We start from the raw sequence: 27,402 nt of genomic DNA, 5'->3' as shown, positions 1-27,402 counted from the left end.
GAGTCCACTGAACAATGCCAAGCCAGGATTAATGAACGACAGTGTCTCATAACTCAGGTGTGTACTCTACTCGCAATATATTTCCTTTACTGTAAAACTTGTTATGAACTTACAGTCGATTGATACAAAACCACCGATACTTGCGTGTATGAAGTCTGAAAAAACGGATTTGATGGATGTCATTTATCAGCCCGATTAATGAATTCACTTTGAATCATATGATTTAATTAACGTTGATGGGCACTACGGTCTCGGCTGGAGCATCCACGAGGGAAAGAGATGACGTTCGTTGCAGTTCCAGTCCTATGTAATCTTACCAGTAGCACATAGTCTTTGGACTGTTGTGTTAGCATTTAGCCTTAAAGTGATCTTAGTCTCGGCAAAGTATCAAGACGAGTCTTCATTAGACCATTAGCATGTAGTCTGACGACAAACATGCCACGGCAGACTGTGTGCTGTCCCGGAGGCCAGACGTTACCTAGCCTTCATTCCATTTACCTCTCCCGTCTCCCTCTCTGTCTGTCTGCTACATTTCATTAAAAGTTCCCCCCAAATCGAATTTCACGCCATAAATGCATCATCATAATCAGCATTGATGGGTGAAGCATGAACAGGAGGGCTGAGTCTGTTGGCTGTGTCTGATAGAGAGACACAAAGAAACAGACAGTGGCTACTGAGGGTCTGGGTGTGTGTGTGTTTGTGTCTTCATGAGAGAATGGCATAGAGAACAAAAGTGTGTGTGTGTGCGTGTGTGTGTGTGTGATTAGGCACTTCCTGTTTCCTATGTCTCATCTGCATAGAGGAACGGGTGTTCATTAGCAGCGCCTCCGCTCATCTCGCATCTCTAATTGCTAAGGATCCCTGTGTGTGTGCGTCAGCACTAAACGTGGACGACAAATTAAATCCACATTGGCAGTCTGCGATGACAAAGTGAGAACTCTGGATCGTTTCCGCCCAGCAACAGCTCTCGACGGTTTCTCTTTTCCTCTCTCTCCCTCTTGTCTAGGTTTAATTTCAATCCCCTTCACTGGGCTTCCTCCCTCACACAGGTGAGGAATGTCAAATAATGATCCCAAATATATATATATATATATATATATATATATATATATATATATATATATATATATATATATATATGTATCTTTGTAGTTTCCCTCCCTGGTTCCAGAGTCAAAGGCAGAGCACCCCAATATGGTAGCTATACTTTGCTTGATCTATAAGACAAGTGCCTCTGTGCATATTCAGACAAACCCAAACGTGTAGGCTGACACACAAACACACACACACACACACACAGAGGAAGTTCCAAGCATGTCTTGGGTATTGCAGTCAAATAATGGAAAGGAACACAGTGTTGATATGGAAATCATATCAAAAGGTGAGTCTGTCACAGAAAATCCCGAGGTGAGTGTTGCAACATCATAAGAAATAGAAATAGATTACTAACATCTGTTAGTCATCTACTATGTCTTGGTACCATATACACACAGGAGATTTAATGTTAGTCATATCCTATATGTTATGGCTGCTCTATTAGGTTTAGGTTCATGTCTATTAGGTTTTTAAGAGCTCCAAATCCTAATATCCGCCGCCTTTCTTCTTAACAAGCTCAACATGTTCTACGCACGATTTGAGATGATCAACTCAACCCCGTTGGTAAGCTGAGCTGAGGACCCGGAAGACAGCACTCTGTCCCTACCAACGGTTGACATGACGACAGCTCTGAAAATAGTCCATTCGCGGAAATCACCAGGGCCAGATGGCATTCCAGGTTGTGTCCTCAGAGCGTGCCTCAACCAGCAGTGGTTTTCACCTTGATAGTCAACCTCTTCCTGAATCCGTCTGCAGTCCCCTCCTGCTTCAAACAGACCATTGTCCCTGCACTGAACAAACCTTCCATCATGTCTGAATGACTGTACATTTAGTCATTTTAGCAGACACTCTTAGTGTCTGACTTACAGTATGTACAGGGACATTCCCCCCCCCGAGGCAACGTAATTTGGCTCGGCAGGGAATCGAACTGGAGACCTTCAGATTACCAGCCCGATTCCCTCACCGTTCAGCCACCTGACTCTAACTTCAAGTGGCTTCTGCTCCTCCCTCCCCCACACCTTGGACCGCTTGAAGCCCGCATACCCCTCCCAATAGATCTACGGGCGACGCCGTCACGCTGGCAGTTCAAACCGTCCTCTCCCACCTGGACATGGGTGAGACATCCATATGTGAGGATGCTGTGGATTACAGCTCAGCGGTCAACACAGTTGTGCCCGCTAAGCTCATCCCCATGGTCAGGACCCTGGGGCTCAGCCTCTCCCGATGCTCCAGGATCCTGGGCTTCCTGATGGGGAGGCCCCAGGTGGTGAGAATGGGCGACCTGACCCTGAGCCCTGCAGCCCCTCCAGGCTGTGTACGAAGTCCCCTCCTGTGGGCCTGGTGACACACGACTGGGACCACACAGAGCTCCAATGCCATCCTCCATCCATCCTGCCACCACCAGAATCCTAAACAGGTTGGTTTGGTTTTCCAGGCCGTCATACTTCTCAATGAACAACGTGAACCTATTGAAAGCACACGTCCATCTGCCCTTCAATCACTTTATATTTCTAATATTTAAATCACTGTTATAACTACCTATTCACACATCTCCTACTAGGGTTTTTTTTAATCATGTTATTACTAGTATTTGTTTTGCTGTTATTGTACTTTTCTGTTACAGTTGATGGTTTTATTGCTGCTTCTGCTTTATTTATTTTTGCTATCCTTTTATAGCTTTTTTGCCAGTATTTTTTAATTAAAATTAGCTGTGTTAGGCCTACAGTGTGGCTGTTGCCTTGCCTTGACCAAATAATTTAATTGCACAGAATGACCTGTATTATACTTGCATATGACCAATAAATCTCACTGACTCCTCGGTCTGCCCTGATGATATACCGCGGCGGAAATTATTCAACTAAATCACTTATATTGAGGGCACAATGAAAGCCAGTCAGATCATGTTATTAGTGCTATGTGGGTGGTCTCGTCTGTCAGTGTGAATATGAGTCACAATCCCGGACTCTAGAACTTTCTTCTATTTCGTCTTGGTCTGCTGCTTTAAATAGGATGTCTTGTCTTTCCAAAAACAGGGCGGTCCATCTCTGGGCTGACTGACTGCAGCCTCCTGCCACTCTCTGCTCTCCTGCTCCTGAAAGGGTGTTTGTGTGTGTGTGTGTGTGTGTGTGGTGGGGAGGGCAGGGGGGGAGTCCATCTGCGCTACCCTGATGCATGGGGTGGACAGAACCTCCCCTGCAAAGTAGGACAGGCCTGGGTCAATCAGGGGAGGTTTTCTCAGCAGAGGGCTGACAGACAGTGGAGTGAGTGCGGTATGTCCTTTAGTAGCCCATATTGAGGACGTGCTGTGAACCTGTCTGGAGTCTGGCGTCTGACTCAACCAACAGGACTGAGGGAGTCAAACCCCTGTGTCACGCACGCACATATCTACACTTGACTCCCACTTGCAGGTGTAGCGTTGGAGCGTTACACACACACACACACTCCGCATGGCCGAGAGGGGGGATTCTGTGACAAGCTGTCAACAAGGCTTGTTAGTCTCTCAAGGAGAGACTCCCTGCCAAGCTCCCGTGGAAACCTCTAGCAACCCACTGTAGCCTCACAGCTGTCACTCCAGCAGGAGAACACAAAATACAACACGGTCTCGAAAGAATGATGCACAAAGCGAGCTGCTAAATGTTCCTCTTTTTTCTTGTCGTCCTTCTCAGTCTTCTTTTTGCGACTGTGATTCATATCAAATCAAAAGCATGACAATACCTGGAGACCTGACGTTGTGACTTGCACGAATGCACTTTGTGAATAGATTATTCAACTTCAATTTGTCGTGCCATTCTTTCTAATTAATTTCGAGCATGACAGTCGTGCAGGAGCTCGTCAGCCTGTGAAGAAGACAGGATTAGAAATGTCCCCGGAAAGGATGGCGCCCGCCGGGGCCCCAAGGGGGAGTCAGACTCCCGGTGGGAACACTGATTCACATCCCCCATGTCGCCCAAAATATTCTACAGCTTTAACCTGAGGTGATGGATACCCCAAAACAGTACACACTGACGAGAAAGACCATGAACTAACTGCATTGAGCTAGCTATGCCTCCTGAATTGGGATTTGGCCTATTGGTGGGGATTTCTTACGGCCATGTCCACCTTGAAAAATAGTATTTTTATCCGAGTGGGTTTCTTTTGGTTAAATAAAGAAGTCAAGGATAGAGATGCAGCCGGTGGTCTGTGGTCCACCTGACCCTGAAGGCCAGCCGAGGGACTGGTGCGGGGCCTGCTGGGGCAGAGGATCCGGGATAACCATCTGCCCTCTATACATTCTGTGGGCTGGTGCTGCCTCTGGGATTGAAGCACCTGGAAAATAGGCAATTTTACAGCCACTGATCCTGATCACTCGTGTGTAGACAGGATATAACCCACCCAGGCATACAAGGACCTGTCGGAGGGTGATGTGTGTGCGCATCTGTATGTTTGTTTGTGTGTAAACACACATACAGCCTCCATCCATTATGGGATGCAGGCTCGGAGCACAAACACATAGCACTTACACACCAACACACCAGCGTAGGTGTGGCCCAGTTGGTCTTATAATGGGTTCATCCTTTTATCTAACTAAGGGAGTCAGGTGGCTGAGCGGTTAAGGAAGCCGGCTAGTAATCTGAAGGTCGCCAGTTTGATTCCCGGCCGAGCAAAATGACGTTGTGTCCTTGGGCAAGGCACTTCACCCTACTTGCCTCGGGGGAATGTCCCTGTACTTACTGTAAGTCCCTCTGGATAAGAGTGTCTGCTAAATGACTAAATGTAATGTATCTGAATCCAGAAGTAGCTTTGTTTGAATTTGATGGAGTTCACCTGTGTATGTGTGGGCATGTTTGATTATTCTAATCAAATTGGAAACTAAGGACAATTTGAACTTGTGAATACATTTTCTTGGTTAAGTGCTATTTCTAGGCGGTTTCTGCTAAGAGTTAGGGGTAGGTTTAGGGTTCAGCTGTTTATTTTATTTGAATGTATGTCAAAGTAAAGGTTAAAGGTAGGGGTTACAGTAGATCAGGATTTCAAATGGAACAGAATGTTCAGTCCCCACAAGAATGGCCACACAAAGGTCTGTGTATAAATGTTCCCGTATGTGTGTATCTCTACACACCAGCATTAAAGCTTCAGCATTAATGTCTTGATGAGTCATGCTTTCCTATGAAAGCCCCCTACAGGTGTTGAATAGAAAAATCACTAAAGAGGGATGTTCGCCTGTGTGTGTGTCTCTCTTTTCAGCAGAGAACCCTAGGAGTGGTACGTCGACGTAGAGAGAACGAGAGACAGAAGACGAAAGAATAACAGAAAGGGCCATCACAGCTAGACAGACAAATATCCACGCATGTATCATTTGTGCATCCTTCTGCTTTAACATTTTTCCAGACCATCTAGTTGCTATTGTCCAGTATGTACATGGCATGTTGCTAGCATGCAGCTAGCCTTTCACAAAATGTCTTGGTAGGCCAACACTTGGGTGTTGTTGACCAGCACCGGCAACTGAGCGTGAACCGGCAAGTCCAGACCAAAAGTCATGTGCAGCAGCAGCTAAGTCAGTTTGCTGATGCAGCGTGAGAAAGACAGAGAGAGGGAAAGATAGGGGAGGGGGTGTCCAATAGCAACATATCTACTAACCATTCCACTCTGAAAACTGGGTGAATACTGGCAATACACTGGCCTCAAGACAGAAGCTCACAGATGTGAACATAATCAATGCACATCGCATAATCTTGAGTGAGGACTTGACCCCCTCGAGTGTAGACAGGTTCTAATCCAGCCAGGCATACCAAGACCTGTCATATGGCGTGTTGGTGTGTGTGTGTGTGTGTGTATGACTGTGTGTGTGTTTCTGCATGTGTGATCTGGTCTGTCAGACAGGAGAGCCTACCTGTTTGAGTTTCTTCAGGTCTTCATCCAGCTCCAGATTATCCAGGATCACAGCCACAAACAGACTGAGCAGGATCTGAAACCCAGCAACAGGGAAGAAGATGCTGAACACCTGGGCTGGAGGACACGGTGAAGCACCAGGTGTTCTTGGGACGCAGACAGACACCCCCATCAGAATGGATTACGCTCATTCACAGAACGTGTTTGGGCTGAAAAAAACATCAATTTTCTCCTGGAAAAACATCCTTTCGAGAGGACTGAGAAGGGTTGAAGTCACCCAAAGTCAGTTGGTGTGTGTTTGTGTGTGTTTGTGTGTGAGTGTTTGGTTGTGTGACAGCAAGCAGGAGCTTTTGAGTGGATCACGTGATCCCAAGGCCACATATTAAAATGGCAGCACTCAGCCTGGGAACAGGAGACCTGCATGGATCTGAATCATCATGGAGATGCTCTCTGTCGACACACCACAGCTTTTGGCTTTTTTCTGCTTTTTGTTTTTCTGTTGTTTCTATTCTATTGTTGTTTGCCTTATTTGATAACTTTCTACAGCACTTTGGTTGGCTGTTGGCTGTTTTTAATAAACTGACTTGACTACAGTTCTTACTAACATCTAAAAACTGGAGAAGAAATTAGTATATATATATATATATATATATATATATATATATATATATATATATATATATATATATATATATATATATATATATAAATATATATATAAGCTATGGTATACCAGAACTAGGGCAACCTCTCAAAATGTATTTAATCCGTAATAACTGCGGTAAGTAAAAAAACAAAACAATAGCAAATTATATATTTTAGGCCTTGCTCTATTCAGAAACAAATGAATTCATTTGGACAGAAATTCCGATTTAGAAAAATATACACATAACATAAAAAAACATGTTCCTCCCTTCATCATTTATTTGAATACTATATCCCCAGCCCAGCAGAGCTCTGCTTTGAATCCTCCACCCGCTCAGCCAACAAAGCTAATCCATTATAATAAATGTACCAGTGGGTGTTGGGTCAGAACCTCCTAAACCCCAGACCAGGAGACAGTCCTCTACCAAGTGCCCTGCTACTCTCTCCCCAGCATCCATGCTGGCTCGGTTCAGTCATGTGGCTGCATTAGCCTGTGAACATCACTTATCGCCCGCTTTTTATAAACTCATCATAATACACTCCTCTCGACAAATGGCTGCATAGAAAAAAAAAGGTCTAGTGTTCTCCATGCCAGGCCCTCATCACACAGCTGGGCTGGGGCTGGGACACTGTCGTGTGGGCGGACATCCAGCGGGAGAAGATATGGTCTGGTCCCTGGGAATCCACACACATCCAGCCTGCCTATCTCTTGGTATAAATCTCAGATACCCAATTGGGTAAGTTAATGTTCATGTTGGATTGGAGATTGGGGCTGGGTTGTGTGGTGGTTTAAGGCTAATGTGCGTTAGTCATGTTTGCCCTAGGTTACCCTAGGCTGCCTCTAAGGTGTGTGTTGGAGGCATCTTACCAGGGTAGCAAACAGGTGGTAGAGGATGAAGTAGATGGCTACTACAGGAGCCCACCAGTCTCCCACGGCGACCAGGGTCTGGTCCATCACATCCACCCAGCCCTCCTGGGTTAGGATCTGGAACATGGACATGAACGCCTGGGAACACCACAGAGGATAGAGGGGGTAAGAGAGCCCGCATCTGTGTGCGTCTGTGTACACGTGAATGTAGTTGTACCAGTTGGAAACATTATCCGGCAAGGGCAGTGCAAGAGGGTGGAGGAGAAGGAAAGGAGGAAGGAAGGAAGGAAGGAAGGAAGGAAGGAAGGAAGAAAGGAAGGAAGGAAGGAAGGAAGGAAGGAAGGAAGAAAGGAAGGAAGGAAGGAAGGAAGGAAGGAGGAGAGGGAGGTGTATGATAGGCGAAAAGAGAGGAGTGCAACGGGGAGGGGAGGACAGTGAGGAGGAGGAGAGGGAGAAGGGGAGTAGGAGGAGAGAAAGAAGGAGGAGGTGTGGACAGTGGCGGCAGGATCAGAGAGGCAGGGGAGGTGGAGGGGGAGGGACGTGCTCCAGTGTCTGGCTGCCTCCTTTCTGTGGAGGTCACCTGAAGGTTGGTGGCCAGACAGCTGAGACTCACTGGCCTCAGGGCTCTTTCTCTCCTCTCTCTCCCCAATCCAGCCACCTCTCCTCCTCCAGCCCTCCCCTCCTCCTCTCCAATGCATCATCTTTCTCCTTTCCTCTGCACTCCATTCTCCTCTCCTCCCCAGGCCCCCCCCCCGCTCCAATTCTCCCTCTCCTTCTCCTTCTCCTTTCCTCTCCCAGTACCATACAGCCTCCAGCATTGTTCCCTGTCACTGTTGATAAGGATAATGCCAGCAACAGGTCTAGCCATCAGGGAAACGGCCAAACATCATTAACTCCCAATGTGTGTGTGTGCGTGTGTGTGTGTACCTGCCTGCCTGACAACATAAGCGCGTGTCTGCGTATCAACATCTGTGCGTATATGCGCGCCAACGTGGGCAGTATGTGTCTGCTGGTGTGCGTTTGCGTGTCTAAAAAAAGGGAGACGGCAAGCAGCAAACGAGCTGCATCTGTTTCTGGAGCGCTATCCCAGAGTCCCCCAGCGCCGGGATCAGTGGAACGGCGGGTGGGGGGGGGGGGGAGGGGAACGCGAGGGATGAAACGATGTGGCTAATGAGAAGGAAAGAAGTTCACGAGCACTTAGAAATCAAAGGAGGTGGCGGAGGGGGCCCACATCTGTCCACACATTAGACTTCTTGCACGTGACATCTGGGGGGGGGGGGGGGGGCGGGTGTGTTTTTTAGCGAGGCTGTGATCACCGAGTGTCCATTTCCTGGGTGTCTCTCTCTCTCTCTCTCTGTCTCTCTCTCTCTCTCTCTCTCTCTCTCTCTCTCTCTGCAGGACTTACCGTCATCTATCATTCATGAATTCATTCATCATTTCATCTGCCTAGGTTGTCTGTTTTTCAATTCCTTCATTCGTTTGTTCATTCATTCATGCCTTTTTTTCCCCTCCATTCATCATTCCTCTACTCAGAAATAACTATCTGCCCATTCATCCATCCTTTCATTCTATCCATCCATCTTTCCTTCCCTCCATGGTCTTACCCTGGGGAAGGTGGTGAAGCGGTCAAGCTCCTCTACGAAGCAGAACATCTGCAGGCTGATGGCTGACATGACGATGAGCAGACTGGCTGTGAACACCACCAGGCTGCCCAGCTTCTTCCCAGGACCGAAGATCTTGTACACAAAGTCCTCCAGCGCAGGGGAGATCTTTATGAGACGCACGACGCGCAGCACCTGGGGGGAGGGGGCCATTAGAGACTGATCGGAATACTGTACACACACAGTACACGTACAGTGCAGTACAGCTGAAGTTTGGAGCAGTGTTCATCCAGGAATCATACATTGCTTTTGTATGAAGACCAAATGTAGTTGTAGCTGGAAAAAAGAAATCATTCAACATACACCTGTGTTGGGGGATATTGAATTACAGCGTAAAAGTAACCAGAGTAGGTCACTGATCAGCTATCGATGTGGACTGAGAGATCATTGATCTCCACCTTCTGTAATAACACTGAGCCGCGCCGCTCTGTCACTGCAGCGTTTACCAAATTGCTTTTGGTGACAACGCTCCTAGAAGGGCTATGAATCATGGTCAGGTTTTGATCCGGCGCGGAGAACGGCTATTGATCCTCATATCCTCCCCTCCTCCTCCACCCTCCTCAGGGTCTCAGAGGAACCCAGCATGAATGGGCATCTCCTAACCTGCTGGGAAGAGTGGAGGCTAATATCAAACGGACCTGCTTCGTCTGCCCCTGTCAAAGGCATAAAGAGCAATGACCTGATCAATGTAACGCACGTGCTGGCAAGATGCCGGTCTCACTTCCTTCTATATTTAGGTTTGATGGTACGGGCTGGGGAACACAAGCCTAATAAAAAGAAATCTGAAGGATGGGTCAGGACCTAAAGGCTAGGTCTAAAGTTGGGGACCGGAAATTGGGAATGGACATTGTGACGCAAAATGCATCTACAAAACAGTGCTTCTGGTTTCATCACACGGGAAAGAGTTCTGCTGTGTTGTGTCTCCTCTGTTTGTGCCAGCTCCGTAACCTGCCCTACGCTCATGTGGAACCAGTCAGCGTGCGATTGTAATCATGTGATTTTATTCTACACGCAGCAAGAATAAACGACACGGCATGATTAGAAATGTGTGCGTGTCTATCTGTGTGCGTGTGTGTATGTACCGTGTGTGTGTTTGGGTATGGGAGAAGGTGTGTGGCATTTTGACCAGACAGGATGACAATACATCCAAGCTGACCTTTCCCAGTGAAACTCCCTCAGCTTTAATTCCTGCCCTGGAGGGCAGATCAGAGGAGGTCGATAAGAAGCTACTCCTGATGTAAACACTGGTTGTTGCTACGACAAAGCATATTGGAATGCACAACTCATGGGGGGACTTGAACCTACCGCCCGCTAATGCAGGACTTGAATGGAGCTAAGTTGGGACCTCAACCTACAACCTTTGGTCTCGTGAGCTACTCCTGATGTAAACACTGGTTGTTGCTACGACGAAGCGTATTGGAATGCACAACTCATGGGGGGACTTGAACCTACCGCCCGCTAATGCAGGACTTGAATGGAGCTAAGTTGGGACCTCAACCTACAACCTTTGGTCTCGTGAGCTACTCCTGATGTAAACACTGGTTGTTGCTACGACGAAGCGTATTGGAATGCACAACTCATGGGGGACTTGAACCTACCGCCCGCTAATGCAGGACTTGAATGGAGCTAAATTGGGACCTCAACCTACAACCTTTGGTCTCGTGAGCTACTCCTGATGTAAACACTAGTTGTTGCTACGACGAAGCGTATTGGAATGCACAACTCATGGGGGACTTGAACCTACCGCCCGCTAATCCAAGACTTGAATGGAGCTAAATTGGGACCTCAACCTACAACCTTTGGTCTCGTGAGGGGAGTTCCTGTCTAATGTGGAGCACGGGGAGGTGGCACCGCCACAGGTTTCAGTCTTTAATGAGGCTTGTCAACACGGGCTGGTTTGATTCTGCCAGCCACTCGCAACAGCTGTCGTTCAAACACACACACACAGTGGCACCACGGCAACAGCACACATTATTAGACCTGTTTATGTTTAGAGAAAAAAGGTCTGGGGAACGCACACACATCCCATCAATCACATTTGGACACATGGAGCAGAGGTATAGTGGGATATTTTGCTCGAATAGACAACTGTAGGAATAATAGGTACAGTATAATGTACGGAGAAAGTACTATGAAGTAATGTCTGAAGAACAACAGAGTTAAAGCAGGATATCTAGTGAAGCAGAAAGGCTAACTGCAGTAGAGTAGCGAGCACATTAGGAGTGCTAATATGGAGCAAAAGATAACAACTTAAGTATCTAGTATCTAACGAGTAAGATCTCATATAGTATAGATGACAGGACTATCAGCAGTGTGGTATGCAGAACAGGATAAGTAGTACGATATTCTGTAGAACAGGGAATTTAGTATGGCATGGAGAACAGGGGAACCTGAATATGGCATGTCTGCGAACAGTATAATTAGTAGTGAGAACTGTAGGACTTAAGAACTACCGTAGTATACTTATACGGAGAATAGCAGAACTTCGAAAATAGTATGGAGTAGAGAAAAATACATATATTCAGTAGTGAAGACAGTCGCATGAATTAAACTAGAAAATTGGGATTAATCAGCGTTAGTTATTCTGTGTCAGGCAAGGGTTGAGTGGAAGAACAAGTGATTGAATAAAATGGCGGTGGGAGATGAATTGATCGATTTATATTCATCAAAGCACGGTCACAGGGCCAACAAGGCTGAGATATGGCCTCAACGCATTCACAGGCACCAGCCTTCGTCCCTGAGTTGAGCATTTCTGGAGGAATCAAGATCATCAGTCAATCGCTTTGAATTCATTTACACTGCAAAATGTATGTGTGTGTGTCTGAGTCGGCGTGTTTACACACTACTTATACTGTTTTCCACTCCAAACTCTGTGTGAGTGTATGTGTGGTCTTGTTTAAGTAACCTTGTGGGGACCAAATGTCCTCACAAGTAAAGTTAAATGGGAAAAACTTGACCTTTAGCAGGGCCCCATCATTGTAAATGCAGGCGGTTTGAGAGGTAGTGTTCTAAATGGGTGTTAGAACTACATTAAGGTTTAAGGTTAGGGTTAGTGGTTAGAGATAACACACATTTGAATGGAAGCGAATGGTTGGGCCACACTAGGATAGAAAAACAAACACGTGTGTGTGTGTGTGTGTGTGTGTACATGCAGCCTACCTGGAAGTAGGTGAACTGGGAGTGATAGAGGACAGGGTAGATGTGCAGTGTGGTGCCCACCACTAGCAGAGCCTCAAACTTGTGCAGGGAGGAGGAGATGTAGCCTGTGAATCCCAGACACCAGATCTTCAGGAGGGCCTCCAGGTCAAACAGAACGGTGAATGCCACCTGGGGGTTCAGAGGTCACAACACGTTACAACACCATCTGGGAACAGTGTGCACCACCAGGTCTGGGGTTATCTCTGTGAGGTCGCGTTCACCTGCACGTGCGACTGTCTCTTTCTGAGGACACTGCAGGTACCCTACCAAACTCTCTTTCGTTTTGTCTCTATCTCATCCTGCTTGTAGCTTAGCAGGCAGACCTCAGGTTACTACAAAGAAAAGAGGGAAACATGACTAATGGAGAATAGTGGGAGGATACATGTGTGTGTGTGTGTGTGTGTGCGTGAGCACGTGTATCCTGCATTTGACTAACCGTAAACAACCATCCTCTGCACCTCTCCCTTCACAACCAGCACCCACAAGTCATTCCATCGATGGACAGCGATATGGAAAGAGCGAGCAAAGAGAGAGAATACTGTGTGTGGTATCTCCCCACTCTTATCTCCCCCATTCAGCCGTGAGAAAGAGTAGGAGGACCGAGAGATGGAGGGGGGCAGGGAGGCAGGGAGGCAGGGAGGGAGGCAGGGAGGCAAGGAGGGAGGGAGGGAGGGAGGGAGGGAGGGAGGGAGGGAGGGAGGGAGGGAGGGAGGGAGGGAGGGAGGGAGGGAGGGAGGGAGGGAGGGAGGGAGGGAGGGAGGGAGGGAGGGAGGGAGGGAGGCAGGGAGGCAGGGAGGCAGGGAGGCAGGGAGGCAGGGAGGCAGGGAGGCAGGGAGGGAGGCGCCCCTCTTCTCCCTGTCTTTGTTCTTGCTCTAGCAGCTGCATACTGATGGCATCGACAGAGCCAGGCAGACAGGTGTGTGTGTGTGTTTGCCAGTAAGAGTGTGTGCGTTAGTGTGTCAGAGCATGTTTGTGTGAGTGTGTGCTTGTGTGTATGTGTGCCAGTAAGTGAGTGTGTGAGCATAAGTGTGTGAGAACAGGTGTGTGTGTGTGTGTGCTTGTACGTGTGTGTGTGTGTGTGTATGGGTGAGGGAGAGCAAGAAAGAGAGACACTGAGAGAGGGGAAGTGATAGAGTTAAGGGAGGGGCAAGCGAGGGGTAAGAATGGTGGAGATTGGAGGAGGGAGAGAAACGGAGGAGGTCAAAAGATGAAAGCCAGGGGGCAAAGGGAGAAAGGATGTGCGATGATGGGATGGGTGGGCAGAGGAGTACTGAGCCGCAGGTGAAGGGTGGAGAAAGGAGGAAGGATAATGGAGAAGCAAGATGGGTGGGAGGGAGAAGGGGAGAGAAGGAGAGTGACGACCAGAGGAGACCAGAGAAATAGGACAGACATACCTCCGCCAAGTAGAACACCTCGTCATACTTTTGCCGATGGTTCTCGCCCTTGTAGTAGTTGCTAGCGGCAACAATGACGTCCACGGCAACCATGCTCAGGATGAACATGTGGAACACCGAGGAGCGCATCAGTTGCTGTGGAAACACACATCCCAGCCAAGGGAATATCTTGTATGTTTTACTGTTGACGCTGACTGCGTGGGCTTCTCCTCCGCCTCGACCAGGCAGACAGACAACAATCAATGTCCGCGTTTCCCAGATTTGTTAAGAAGCTCTTCACGCTGAGCGCTTCTTTGGAACGTTCTAACGGTGCGTTCACACTGCAGACTTTTTTACCGCTCTGCACCGCCGGCCTTCCCACAGTGCACCACGCTTGGGGGCGTGTCAGACAGATTAATTCAGAGCTGTAGTTCTCTTAAATCACTGTTGTAGTTCGTATAATGTCATGGCAAATGTGCAGACAAAATACAACTTTTACACACAGTAAGCAAAAATCCGATACGCATTCTGGATCTAACATGATCTTATCTACAGCACACATAGGTTATCTTTTTCCACACTTTTTTTAGGCCGAGTGAAAGGTTAAATGCCACCCGCACTCTATGTACAGTAACGGGTCTTGTTCCGGCTTGAAAAAAAGATGCATCAGACATAAACGTTCACATGTGTAACCTTTTATTATATTACTCAAAATCTCTGCAAATCAATCGCTAGATTATGACTTGCCACTACACATTCACTGTATGGATAGCGAGTGGCTGCCAGCCAGCATTTCAGCGTTGAATGTCAATCGTGTGGGTGAACTACAGTAGCTAGACTATGCAGCTAGCACAGAAGAAAGTTACGTAATGTGAAAAACTGAATTAAAGTACAAAATACAACACACCAGGGACGCCGACAACCTCAGCAACCCTGCGCCAGGCATAATTGTTTTTGTTTACATCTCTGTAATTGAACATAGAGGTATCATACAATACTGGGTATGAAGACACACATACGATGAGTTGATCTTCCATCTTGAAATTGTCAAACCTAGAAATGCTTACCATGACAAACAGTTGCTACGTTACAAGAAACAAGAAACCAACCCGTTTTCACGCTCCTCATTTACATCAAGTTGAGAAAATCCAACTTTCGCCGCCCCGCTCGCCTTCCCACAATGCCCTACGCGGGCGTCAACGCCTGGTTTCATTGAAAATGAATGGGAAGCCGACGCCCCGCTCTGCCCACCCCGCTGCAGTGTGAACGCACCGTAAGAGCATTCCTAACATTCCTAAGAAGCTCTTAGAACATTCCTAAGAAGCTCTTAGCGTGAGGAGCTTCTTAACGAATCTGGGAAACGCAGCCAATGTCAATAATGTCAATATTTCCATGGAGATAGGGGAGTGCAATGCCTGAAGAAGCGGATTCTTATTGGAGATGGCATCAGGCAAAGGGGCCCGGTAGCAACACGGCAGGGAATGTAAAACAATCAACAGTCGACACCTTTCATGAGAGAGTCAGAAAGAAAGAGAGAGACAGGGGAGAGAGAGAGAGAGAGAGAGAGAGAGAGAGAGAGAGAGAGAGAGAGAGAGAGATGGAGGGCTCTGATCAGTGTGTTCCCAGACAGGAGAGGGGAAGTGGAAGGATGCACGGTGAGATTTCCTAGGAGAGCAGACCGCATATTGCGTGTCTGAAAGGACCACTCGGACCGCACACATCATCATGACCCGAGAGGAATGTGGAGGTGGCATGCGCAACCTAATGAGTCAAGCTGTTTTGCTGTATCACTGTTGTCCATTTAAAAACACGTCTTGTTTATTTATTTTTTATTATAGAGAGGAATCCCAAGATTGGTGTGATTTAAAAACATGTCAATCTCCCGCGATAGAGATGGGAGGCTTGTTATGTTGTTTGTCAGACGACAGAGTATATATGATTGAAGGAAGCCGCAGATATATGTGTGAGGGAAGGCACAGCTTGTGTGTGTGGGTGGTGGCATATCACCCAGCATGAGAGACACTCAGAGAGATCAATGGAGAAAGAGAGGCAGAAAACGAGAGAGAGACAGAGAGAGAGAGGTAATGAGAGAGAGAGAGAGAGAGAGAGAGAGAGAGAGAGAGAGGGGGAAAGAGAGAGAGAGAAGCAAATTAATATCTGAGAAACAGATGAAGAGTGCCAATTTTGAAAGGAAACGTCTCTCCTCGGGAATCGGGACCACTGCCACTCACACGCTCATACGGACGCACTCCCACACACAAACACACACACACACAGACACACACACTCAAAAAAAGATAAACTTGTTAAAAACTTGCTACTGTGGCAGCACTCGGAAAACACAGTCTCAGTAACACCAGCGAAGCCGGTGGCTATCCTGAACATCTCCCCTGGCTTGAACTTCTCTTGGAAAAGATCAGGCAGAGAGAGAGTGGGACCCCAGGGATGAGGCCAGCTGGGAAGTCTTCTGGAGAAGCTGAGATAAGACCCCCACACACCAGACACACACACACACACACACACACCAGACACACACACCAGACACATGCCTACTGGGTTACAAACTGGTACATTACAACACACTGGGCCGGAACCCTCTGTGGTGACTTGAATCGTCACAGGGTAAACCACTTCATGAACACCTACTATAAGCCTACGGACAAACTACTGCAACAACTCAACCTCAGAGAAACCAACTGTTGTGGCGTGATTACAGATGATTACGAGGATGAAGAGCAAGCCAAATTGTTTTTTTTTTGGGGACTTCTCTTTCAAAGTCTCTCAAATCAATACAGAAAGGGAGACGGGGGGGGGGGGGCAGATATTAAATGGCTACCTGAGGAACACAAAGGGAAGATGTATTTGCGGAGGACAATAGGCCGAAGGCAGGGAAAGAGAGGAGGGGCAGGAATGAAAAGACAAGGTCATAGGGGAAAGGTTGTCTCCTAGGCTTTTGGATCCTTCAATGCTGGCAGCGCTTGTTGCTCTGGGGCTGGAAACACACAAACACATCCACACACTCCCTGACTCTGATTGGACGTGACAAAGCCTTTTGACATTTTCAGCTACCAGACGTTCTCCCCCTGGGGTATTTTCGCTTCCTGGGGGTACGTGTGGATGTGTGTGTGTGTGTGTGCTAGACACATTCACTTTTTATGACTAACAGTGTGTTGGTATGTCGCCCTGTTCGATGAATGTCTAGAGGACGAGGTAATCTAGCAGTCAACCTCAGAGACGCAGCCGCCTCTCCCCTGCGCCACCATTCCTTCCAGTCTGTTTCCGTTTTCTCTCCCAGTATGACTAAAGAGAGGAGACACTGAAGGAAACAACACTGTCACTGTTCCCACGGCGATGTGGCCTAGTTTACCAGAGGTGGCTGATGGCACTCGCGTATCAAAGATGGGTGCCGGATGTCAGAATCCATTTTGCAGCCTTTATTGAGAGACAAGATGGCGCTCTCTTGCCATTTGATTCTTCCCTTTTGGCACGTTTTCGAAAATAAATCATCTTCCTCGCTTGTCAGATGTGAGTCTCGTGTGCCTTTGAAAGGCCAGGTGTGGATGCAAGTAACCGTCATACCGTCACATTCAAACACACGCACACGTTGAGACAGGTGCTGACGCCTCTGACACAATTAGGGCTGGGTTTGGCAGAAATGCGGCAACTTGTCATTATTCTGTCTGATATTACAATAAAGAACACCTCCATAGCCTTCTTTAACATGTCCCAGGTAGTAAACAGCTCACACACAAATATTGACTCGAACACAGACCAGTCAAGAAAAATGGTCTGGTCAAACGATTTAATAGATATTTGCAGTTGTGGGCAAATATTGACTCCCTTGCGCTGTCTTTTCAAGTGAATCACAATTTCAACACAGCACAATCAAAACAGATAGTCCTCTCCCCTCCACGCTATGTAGCAGTTTCAACCCTTCTGGAAGGAGCAGAGTGGGCCAATGCGTGCATCCAGGATTGTCATCCTCCATCTCCCAGGTGATCCTGTCAGTCAGTCAATCAGACCAGCTTCATAGGACGTGCTTCGTCTGTTCCCACATTCATGCCAATGGGGATAAACACTCGAAACTGGCAAACAGCACCAAGCACCGCACTAGAGCTGGCGCAGTTGGTAGGTGTGAATCTTCACACAGGAACCGTCATAACACAGAGCCTTGTGTAACTGCTGCACTTATATCTGAGTTGATGTCCACGAGAATAGCAAGCTAAACGCGAGCGGTGAGAATGATCAATACTTGTCCATCATAAGTATTGAATGACAGAGAGAAGGAAAAGAAAGTACAGTATGAAGTGAAGAGGAAACTTCAAGGATGGGATGTGAGAGAGAGCTGGGTGATGGACTATCCGGCCATGTTTTATTTTCTTTACTTTAATGGAGGAATCATGTTGATAATAGAAAATAGCTAAATGATTCCCCTCCGGTCCAGAGTTTACAAAGGTGGGGCACTAGCCTTTTGCAGCGGGTTAGCTGGTTCATTGAATGCATTTGAAATTCGATTCTGTAGCAATATTAGTGTGGAAAGTTTAAATTTATGTGCAGATTTGAGGAGCTCCCTTTTCAAGTCAAGTCGTTTCGACAAAATGTTGATGAAGAAGACATTTCCTAATGTGGTTCATGGTGTCTAGCCTCCAGTGCAGAGAGAGGGCAGTGAACAGCCGGGGATAATGGGTCTAGAGAACCCTAGGGACTGATTAGTATTATGGTTAGTCTGTATGAGGCCTGAGGGAGAAGACATCAAGACTAATTAGCCTCTGGTAATCTATGGTTTGGAAAGGGTCCTCTCTCTGCTGAATATTCTACTACCCACGACATTGAAGTCTAGTGGTCCTCCAGTATGGAAACATGCTACAGAAAATACAACAAAAACACCCATCCACACCAGCCACACCACATATGTGCAGTGTTCCAATGGAACTGTGCTTCCCTTATTCTTGGTGGCTGCCTTGGAGCACATGGTGAGGGGTTTGTGATAGTGATTCTTGTGTTCTGATGTAGGCTAGACAAGGCTAGGCTAGAGAGAGCAGGGCTGGGCTGGATTGAAGTATGGTCTGATCAGGTCGTGGCTTGGCTTGGTTAAGGGTCTAGACGGTGGGGTATTGGCCAGTGTGGTGAGGCTTTACCACCAGCTCAGTAGGGGCAGGGCAAACCTTCTGTTTATTGCTGTCTTCCAGCAGGGACAGGTGGCTGACCAATTACCTGCCATCTACACCTGCTGCTGCTCATTGGGGACAGACAGACAGACATTAAAGTTACTGGTGGTAGAATAGTCAATGACGTCATAGGCTCAGAGAAGCAAACCAAACTCCGTCCTCTAGCCCCCCCCTTGTAACACGTGCAGTGCACCCCACAAAGGCATCACTTCAATGGAACTCGACCAAACCGACCGAACGAATGGATGAAATGTCATTACTGACATCCACCCTGGAATTATAATTCTCACACTGACACCAAAGGAGGAACACAAGCTGAACAAACAAAGCCAGGACCTTCCAAACCACTATGGCTGTCTTCTGTTCTGTGCGGTCCTACCCTTTGAGAGATACCAGGAGTGGGGTGAAAGACACCTGACTCTTGAGGAAAGCAAGGCTTGCCAGTCAACCTCAGATAGCTCCTTACATTTATGATAAAGACGTACATAGGTTAATTGGGTGTGCTTGTGTCAGCAAGGCACACACTATGTTATCTCACATATAAATGCATTTATTTATTATTTATTTTCCCACCCTAACTCGCCCCCTTGGTTTTGGCACAACAATGTCGGTGTCAAAATGTTTGTCTTGGTCACGATTGCGTTGCTTGAATTGGATTTTGCGTTCCTTTGCATGGTTTAAGAGAATTCCATGTTTTTTGTGGCAAAAAGTGCCTTGAAAGCTAGCTAGTTTACAAAAAACAATATCAGCGAGCCCTCAGCATTAGTACCGTAGATAAAAGTCTAGTAATATAAAGTAGAGGTTACTTTTCGCTATGTACCTAGAACCGTAGCTTAAAGACTAGGGAAGTTGAGGCTAATTTTCACTAGGTACCTACAAACACGTCTTAATCTAGACCAGTGGGCTCCCCTTCGTTCTTCTAGCAGTTAGCAGTCTCACAAGCTCCACTTAATTTGCACTACACATGTTGTACTTTGTAACAATAGCTGTTCTATCTAAATTGGGGGCAAAATATATATTATTATTTAAATGCAAATGCAAACATATCGAGATATATATAGAATATTGTAATATTTGGACAATATCAAGATATACATTTTTTATATATATCGCCCAGCCCTAGATAGAGGTAGTGTAATAGAAGCAAGACCGTTTCGATTTAGGTCTATACAGCAGTCAAGTCTGCCCCAGATGGTAAGCAAACTTTCTCTTTCTCTAATTTACAATCCAATCACCAATATTTAGTGCTCTTACAGATCACCACGTAAATGGCTGGAGGGGGGAATGGATTATGACAACAACAAAAAATACTGTTTCTGTCAAAGGTAACTGACTGCGATGGACGATTCCACGGAGAAAGCTAAATAGAACGCAGGACTTACAGCCAGACGGCTAACCAACTTCAAATCTGACTTAAAAGTAGCCTATCGAAATGCTAGAGCAGTAGAGAGTTAAAAATGTCTACGTAGAGCTTGGGTTGAATAGGTGGGAATGGGACCATTTTTGATATTACAAGAACAAAATATAGCCTAACAGTTTCTTTACAATACAATATGGATAGCCTACAGAAAAATGTAGGGTAGATAGCCTGGGCCTATTGATTGCCCTTAAGGACGGAATACCAGGAGAATATAGCCAATTAGAATTGGACCCCTCTTCCACTGACGCAAGCACACCCCACAATTTCCCCAGAATTTGTACCCTCTCTAGTTAATGAGTTACTAGGCATATCCGAGAGCTCTGGATGGTACCATGGATATACATTTATAATGATCTGTGGGTACATCAGCTGCTTAAACTGTGCTATACCAATAATAATCTATTCTCTAATATGTTAGGTCTCCAACATGTTTAATAATCAAGATAAATCAATAGAAGGGCACTCATTTCAACTGAGATTGCCTGCTTGGACTAAACTGGTCTGTCCTTCTGAGGTGCCCACCTGCCAAACCTAAACATTGAAAATTATCTAGAGCCTGCCAAAGTCCACCCACACTTAATATCCTGCACAGGCACGCACTCTGCTTTCTGTTTGTCTTTCTTATCTCTCTCTGCTCTCTTTGCCCAATCTAGATCTTCAGGGAGTAGACATTTCAGCATTCATGGGAGAGGCTTAACAGTCAAGGAGGTGACATCAGGGAAATAAGATGGCCTTCAATTACAGGACAGGCAAAAGGAGAGAGTGGGGGACCCAGAGGAAGAGCTGACCACCTCTCTGTCCTGTGAGTGTGTTTCTCTTGGTCTGAGCAAGTTAAGGGATGACACTTCATTGGTTGATGTGGCACTGAAAACCTCACTCACACAATCCACCATTTGTTTTGTGGCCTCCAGACTGCATCACAAAATCCATTATAATGTTTTGAATCTTTTTCAAGGGGATATTAATTTGGACCACTACAGAGATTCAAGCAAGATCAATGTGATATGATAAATAATTAAATCAATAGTCTGCACTTAATTAATATATGTGCAAAGACTAAAGCAGAACAAATGATGTGATTAAATCATAATTATTTCACTGTTGTGGGTGTAGCCTTGAAATGCAGCCAGGCACAATGATTATATGTATTTGAAAGAAAACTATTCTAATGAGGAGCTTCTCTGTACTCAATTATGAATGTCTATATCTATATTATACTACACAAAAAAATCAGCCGTCACACTATAGGCAAAAAGTTTAAAAGACTCATTCCTTATCAGAAGCTAAAAAGACGTGATGTTTTCTAGTGACGTATGACTCACAGAGATGTCAGTGTTTCTGTCTTCAATCAACAAATATGACATTCAAAGTGTCAATATTTGAGTTTTTATTGTTGGATTTTTTCCTCGTGAGGAGAGTGATGATGTCATTGTGAGCAAACTCCCCGGGAGGCCAGTCCCCTGACATCCCTTTGGTTATCTCTATCCCCTAGCTCCAACTGATGAAGCCCAGGGGCACACACTTTGCTGGGAATAATAGAGACTTAATGATGTGCTCTCTCTCTCTCTCTCTCTCTTGGTCTCTCTCTCCCTCTCGCTCTCTCTCTCTCGCTCCATCCCTCCTTCCCACAGGGCGAGCTTGGTCTTTTACTTCACAGTCCTATCAACATTGGGACAGCTGTACACACCGCCTGCTGCTTTCAGCTTATCTTTAAAGCTCGACCATTTAGATCCCTCCTCCGACCAGGAGCCAGCACTGCAGCCCCGTCGTTCGGATGTCATTTACATTGCATCTGTCATTGGAGGGGCTCTGCACATTAGACACAAGGGCTGCTGTGTTGTCACAGGCAGATGAAGTCATTTGACACTCAAAGTCACGGTAACATGCGGACAGAAGGAGGTGTGCGTGTGTTACAGTATTAACGTAGTATATGTTATTATAGTATTGCACAGACACTGAGATTATGCATGCTGTCACTTTGCATTATAATGAACAATCTTCGTTCTGTTTGTCAGTTTGTCAGTATACTCTGCGTTATGGTTATTTTGATTGTTCTCAAATCCCGGGGCATATCTCTCACTTCCCACGTGTGTGTGCGTGCGTGTGCGTGTGTGTGTGTGCGTGTGTGTACCTGGAGGCATGCAGGCGCACGGCCATGGGGTTTGTTGACGTCCACAGCTACAAGCTGCCATCCTCCAGCCGCGTCCTCGTGGAACATCTGTGACACAGAGACAAGATGTGAAGGATGTGAGAGACGACACACATACACACATACACACACACACACACACACCACAAGGAGCCCGCATCACACATGGTGGGTATAACTTGGGTAGATACACCCTTCGGACAGGGTCTTCATAATGCATCTGTGAACACAGAGTCACCAAGTCCATCATTCAAGAAGAATAGTTTTCATGTTCATTATCAAGAAGTGGATGTACCTGCTTCCAACAGAGGTCTGACAGTTTAACCAGGTTATGACAGGTTATGACAGTTTAAATGTAGACATAAACAAAGACAAGGGTTACTAACTTTGACCAACCAGTAGGCATGGATTATTCCTTGTGAAACATGCAACATGCACCCAGATTGTTGTCTGAACTAGCCTGTAGCTGTACCAGGTTATCAGAGCTAGTCTGTAGATCTGGTGTGTTGCTGATGTCTGGCTGACTGTTACTGTGTGTGTTCGACAGTTCCACAATGCTGCTCTGTGGCCAACCATCAACACATGCAGGGCCAGAAACAGAGTTTGGATATGGAGCTGACAGCAGGCAGATGAACAGAACATGGATAATGGAATATGCTGTCATAATGATGCAATGTTAGGCCCCATTGCAACATTCTGTGACACAATTTAGGCAAAATGTAATTATGTGCGTTTTATTATGGAATTTTTGTGATATGTATTTGAGAAGTAGCGCAGTGCATGTATTATGGACGCGGCTGTAAGCTATGGTTTGGTTGGAACTTGATCCCACAAAACTATTGTTAATATTTTCACAAATCACAAAGCCAATGTCAACTCACATATAACCCCCTAGGATAATATTAATAAACACTAATGTTTTTTTCTATTTAATAATATTAAATCTAATAGTTATAATTATTACTAGCTGTATCCTTTTAAATATTCATTATTCTGCCTAGCTCTATTTTTGGACACTAAGCCCGACAGCTAACTCAGTAGGGATATCTGTGATATCAATGTAGGTAATATAGGGTAATTACCACAGCAGCATTTAGTTAGAAAGTTTATTTGACATAGACTAATTCTAAATGACCCTTCATAGACATAAGTAATTTGCTTACGATGCTAGAATAATCATGATTAATGGAATTATATGAACCCATAGCTGTAAATCACTCACTTACTGACAAGGACAGCTACTGCAAAATTACATTTGTGGCTTGTTGCCTGATTTGTTAGTCGATAAAATTCCTATTCTTCCTACCGCAAATGTCTTGCCATCAGTTTGGTGAAAGAAAATGGAAAGACAGCAAGCTAACATGTGCTAGCCTACTGATTAGCTAGCTAAATAGTATATGTGAACTAGTTTGAACGGAAGTTTGTTTTAAGATGTATTATTGTATTTTTTGCCTTTTTAGCCTATTTTTATAGACAGCTGGAGAGAGAGAGACAGAAAAAAGGAGCCCAGACCTTAGACTTAGTGCTGCACACTCTTACCCGGGGCTCCCTTGGTTCATGCAATTTGATGCAATCATTGATCGATTACAAATTTCAACTGATAGATTGGAGGCTTCTTGCCTTGCTCTCCCTTTGACAGTTAGTGCTTAATCGCTAACTGTATCCTACGGCTACAATCCTATTGTTTTTTTGTAAATATATATATATATATATATATATATATATATATATATATATATATATATATATATATATATTATAGGAGTAATAAACAATGCAACATTTTATGTGGTAAGTTATGGTTTGTGAAAAGCCTCAAAAGAACACATTGTTCGGGCATCGATTATGGTGGTCACTTGAATATATTTTCTTGGGAAGCTTTACACAACCATAACTGAACACATAAAACATAAATAAAATCAATTGAGTTTGATTGAGTTTGTTTTCCAACCTTTCAATCAACCCCAATACCCAGCATGGTTTACTCATCTTCTTGAATGCCAACTTCTCACTGTGAAATCAGCTAGGAATGTTCTCCAGTAAAACCCTTCAGCCAACTATATCTTATCTTCTAACTAAAAGGTGAACAATAGTGGAGTCTATTATTCGGACTACCTTATAAACATTAACATAATAACTGACATTTGCCAGTTTTCTAATTATCTCCAACCCCATGTTTAACTTTTAGAACACCGGACAAATGCCTTGAATTGTTTTATTAAATAAATTAAACAAGGTTATGCCATAAACTGTAACAGACTAAAAGGTTACTGGAATATCATTACTGTACATGAATGGCCTTTGCCATTTCTTTTTTGTACTCAGTAGTTTGTGGTCCCAGGGTCTGATCTGCCCAGACAGTCACCTTGGTACACAGATTTGCCCTGAAGGGTTCTTACAATAGGTCAGCCTCTTGGAAAAAAAAGACTTTTTGGTTCCTGGTACTGTAGGAATTTGGATGCTGAGATCTGTTCACTTTTGTGAGATCAAAGTGTTTTCAAAGGCTTCCTCCACAGGGACTACAGTAACTGACTGTGTGTGTGTCTTTGTTAGTGTGTGTGTGTGTGTGTGTGTGTGTGTGTGACAGGAGACTGTTGCATCCCCCAGGATCTACCCCCAGGATCTACTCCCGATCAGAAGAAGCAGTGTTCAAGCCCCGTGACTGACAGCTCGCTGCAACGCTTCAGCTAATTGCTTTTTCCCTCTAAATAAAAGATTGGGGCGTGACAATGTGATTATAATTAAATTTGATAGCGACAGAAAAGCCTAATTGTTTTCAAGGTCGTAACACTGCTTCAGTGCTAGGGGCATCGGCCCGAATATAAACAATTTATTCATACAAGAGAAAGGAAATATCAACACCTAGCTCTTACAAAATACATTCCACATGCAACCTGCTACAAGGCAGTTCTCATACTGTATCCGTCTGGAAATTAAGTGCATTATATTCGTCTTGTGTTCTTGTGAAAACTACAAAAATATGTATTTTCCCTGTCTTTCCCCTGTGCTCAAAGGTTCAGAAGTCACCGTTTTCCTTAGCCGATTTATTTTACCTTCTAAGATGAGTTATCTCTTGGAGAATAAAATGAGCCACAAGAAAGCCTCCGTCTCTGTCCACTGAGCAAAACCCCATTACAGATACAGAACGCATTCCTCTCGGCTGCAGAGGAAGGCAATGGCCTTCTTTAACAAACACCTTATTTCCACTGACACATTTTTTTCAGCGACATCTAAAGAAAGAAACCTATGTAGTCAGGGGAACCTTTGCCGCCCTGACAAATCTTCTCATACAGGTGATGGGTTCAGGTGTTGGCGATTGACCTGGGTGAGCCCAACACCTGCTGTGGCTCTCTCTCTCCTTAATCTGGCACACACATTGCAATCATGATAAACAGTCCCATTCGATTGTCCTTTTCAATCCATTCTCATGTTCGGTGTCTCCCCCTTTTCCTTTGTCCTCTTCTTCCCCATCCCACCTTGCACTCTTGTGTCTCCTTGTCTCTTGTTCTCTTCCTCACTTCTCAGCTTCCCTCCCTCTCTCCCCTCCCCTCTCTGTCTCTTCTCAGACTGGTCGCCCTCCCTTTCTCTTTCCCGCTCTCCGGTTCAGAGTCCTAAAGGTAGGAAAGGGCCCAGGGCCTCCCAGTCTTAGTGTCAGCTTTCTCTCAGTCTGCCAGCTCTGCTCTGTGCCAACTCCTCAGGCTCCACGCCACGCCACTCCGTGCCACTCTGAGCGTGAGTGAGTGGGAAGATGAGTGAGTGAACACGGGCGTACTGCTGTATTGTCTCTGCCAGACCTAGGGACACCCACCCACCCACCCCCACACACACACACACACACACATACACATCAATAGACTCCATCATTTAATTGTTTTCCTTTTCACACTCAGAGGCTGTGATCCACACGGAAAATTGGATATTTTCACCGATACGATTTCTTCATGTTTCAGCGGGTACGTTTTTTGTCGTAATTCAGTGTTACAACAATACTAAAGACAAATACAATAATGCAAATAAGGAAAGCAATCCATTTACAATCAATCCATGTATTTTAATAAGGATGTTTTTGTAAAAAAAAAATGTTGGGTCATTTGTAGAGTCACCAGACCCACCCCTACACCAGCAACAGCAATTCCAGTTTACACACTGCATAACTGTGCACCATGAACAGAGTAACACCTAGTGTCCAATCTTCTCTCCTTCTCACCATCACAGAAAAAACGATTTCACTACAAGCTCAAAAAAGGCAGATCCGACAGGATACACTCAACAAAGCTCCATATTATAGGCCCCCCTCACCTTCACAAATACATTTGCATAACTCATCACCATTATCTTGGCAGATATAATAATATTCTGGTTGAGATGAGGACCATTGTCACATTAAATATGCATTTTAAACCACTATGCAAATGGCGGCTGAATAGCATAAGCCTAGGGGAAGGGCAACAGATATTCAGTACTAGATCCATTCAGATGGCTGTGATTTAAATCCCTTCCTGTTGTGGAGACAGCATTCCTAGCTGGAATCGTGGGTAAACTTGGTTGGTCAACTTGTGTCACGGTGTGTGAGTGAACTGTACCTGTGTAGTAGCAGTGGAGGTGGTGCTGCTTCTCGACCCCCACATCTGCTGAAACTGAACCCTGATCTCAGCAAATGTCTCAATGATGACGGCTATGAAGACATTCTGAGAGAGAGAGAGAGAGAGAGAGAGAGAGAGAGAGAGAGAGACAGACAGACAGACAGACAGACAGACAGAGAGACAAGCAGACAGACAAAGAGGAGAGGAGAGGAAGGGGGGAAGGTAGAGGGAGAGAGGTAGGGGGAAAGTATTGAAAGATATTGAACGATGTTAGATGTTCCACTAGGTGACCATCAGTCTCTCATAAATAATGCTAGTCACATAGCTACTGTACAGGATCTGATCTGGTACTCAGCTACCGTACCGATCCAAC

At 45.6% G+C, this 27,402-nt stretch overlaps 1 protein-coding gene across 1 annotated transcript in view; it reads right to left on the bottom strand.

The window, feature by feature from the left end:
* The window catches only part of nalcn (sodium leak channel, non-selective), a 70,421-nt gene that overhangs the window by 32,714 nt on the left and 10,305 nt on the right, over window positions 1-27,402 (bottom strand). Inside the window, exons 9-15 of the mRNA XM_084689665.1 lie at window positions 27,030-27,134; window positions 22,429-22,515; window positions 13,731-13,865; window positions 12,298-12,465; window positions 9,082-9,273; window positions 7,478-7,615; window positions 5,966-6,040 (exon numbers count right to left, since the gene is read on the bottom strand). Of these exons, the coding sequence (XP_084545791.1) occupies window positions 5,966-6,040; window positions 7,478-7,615; window positions 9,082-9,273; window positions 12,298-12,465; window positions 13,731-13,865; window positions 22,429-22,515; window positions 27,030-27,134 (900 nt within the window). The remainder of the gene's footprint in view (window positions 1-5,965; window positions 6,041-7,477; window positions 7,616-9,081; window positions 9,274-12,297; window positions 12,466-13,730; window positions 13,866-22,428; window positions 22,516-27,029; window positions 27,135-27,402) is intronic.

The sequence above is a fragment of the Hypomesus nipponensis genome, chromosome 23, assembly GCF_054491055.1.
Source record: "Hypomesus nipponensis isolate SF chromosome 23, ASM5449105v1, whole genome shotgun sequence".
Lineage (NCBI taxonomy): Eukaryota > Metazoa > Chordata > Actinopteri > Osmeriformes > Osmeridae > Hypomesus > Hypomesus nipponensis.
Note: the sequence above shows the minus strand (reverse complement) of the source record. Positions and strands in the feature narration are given on the sequence as shown.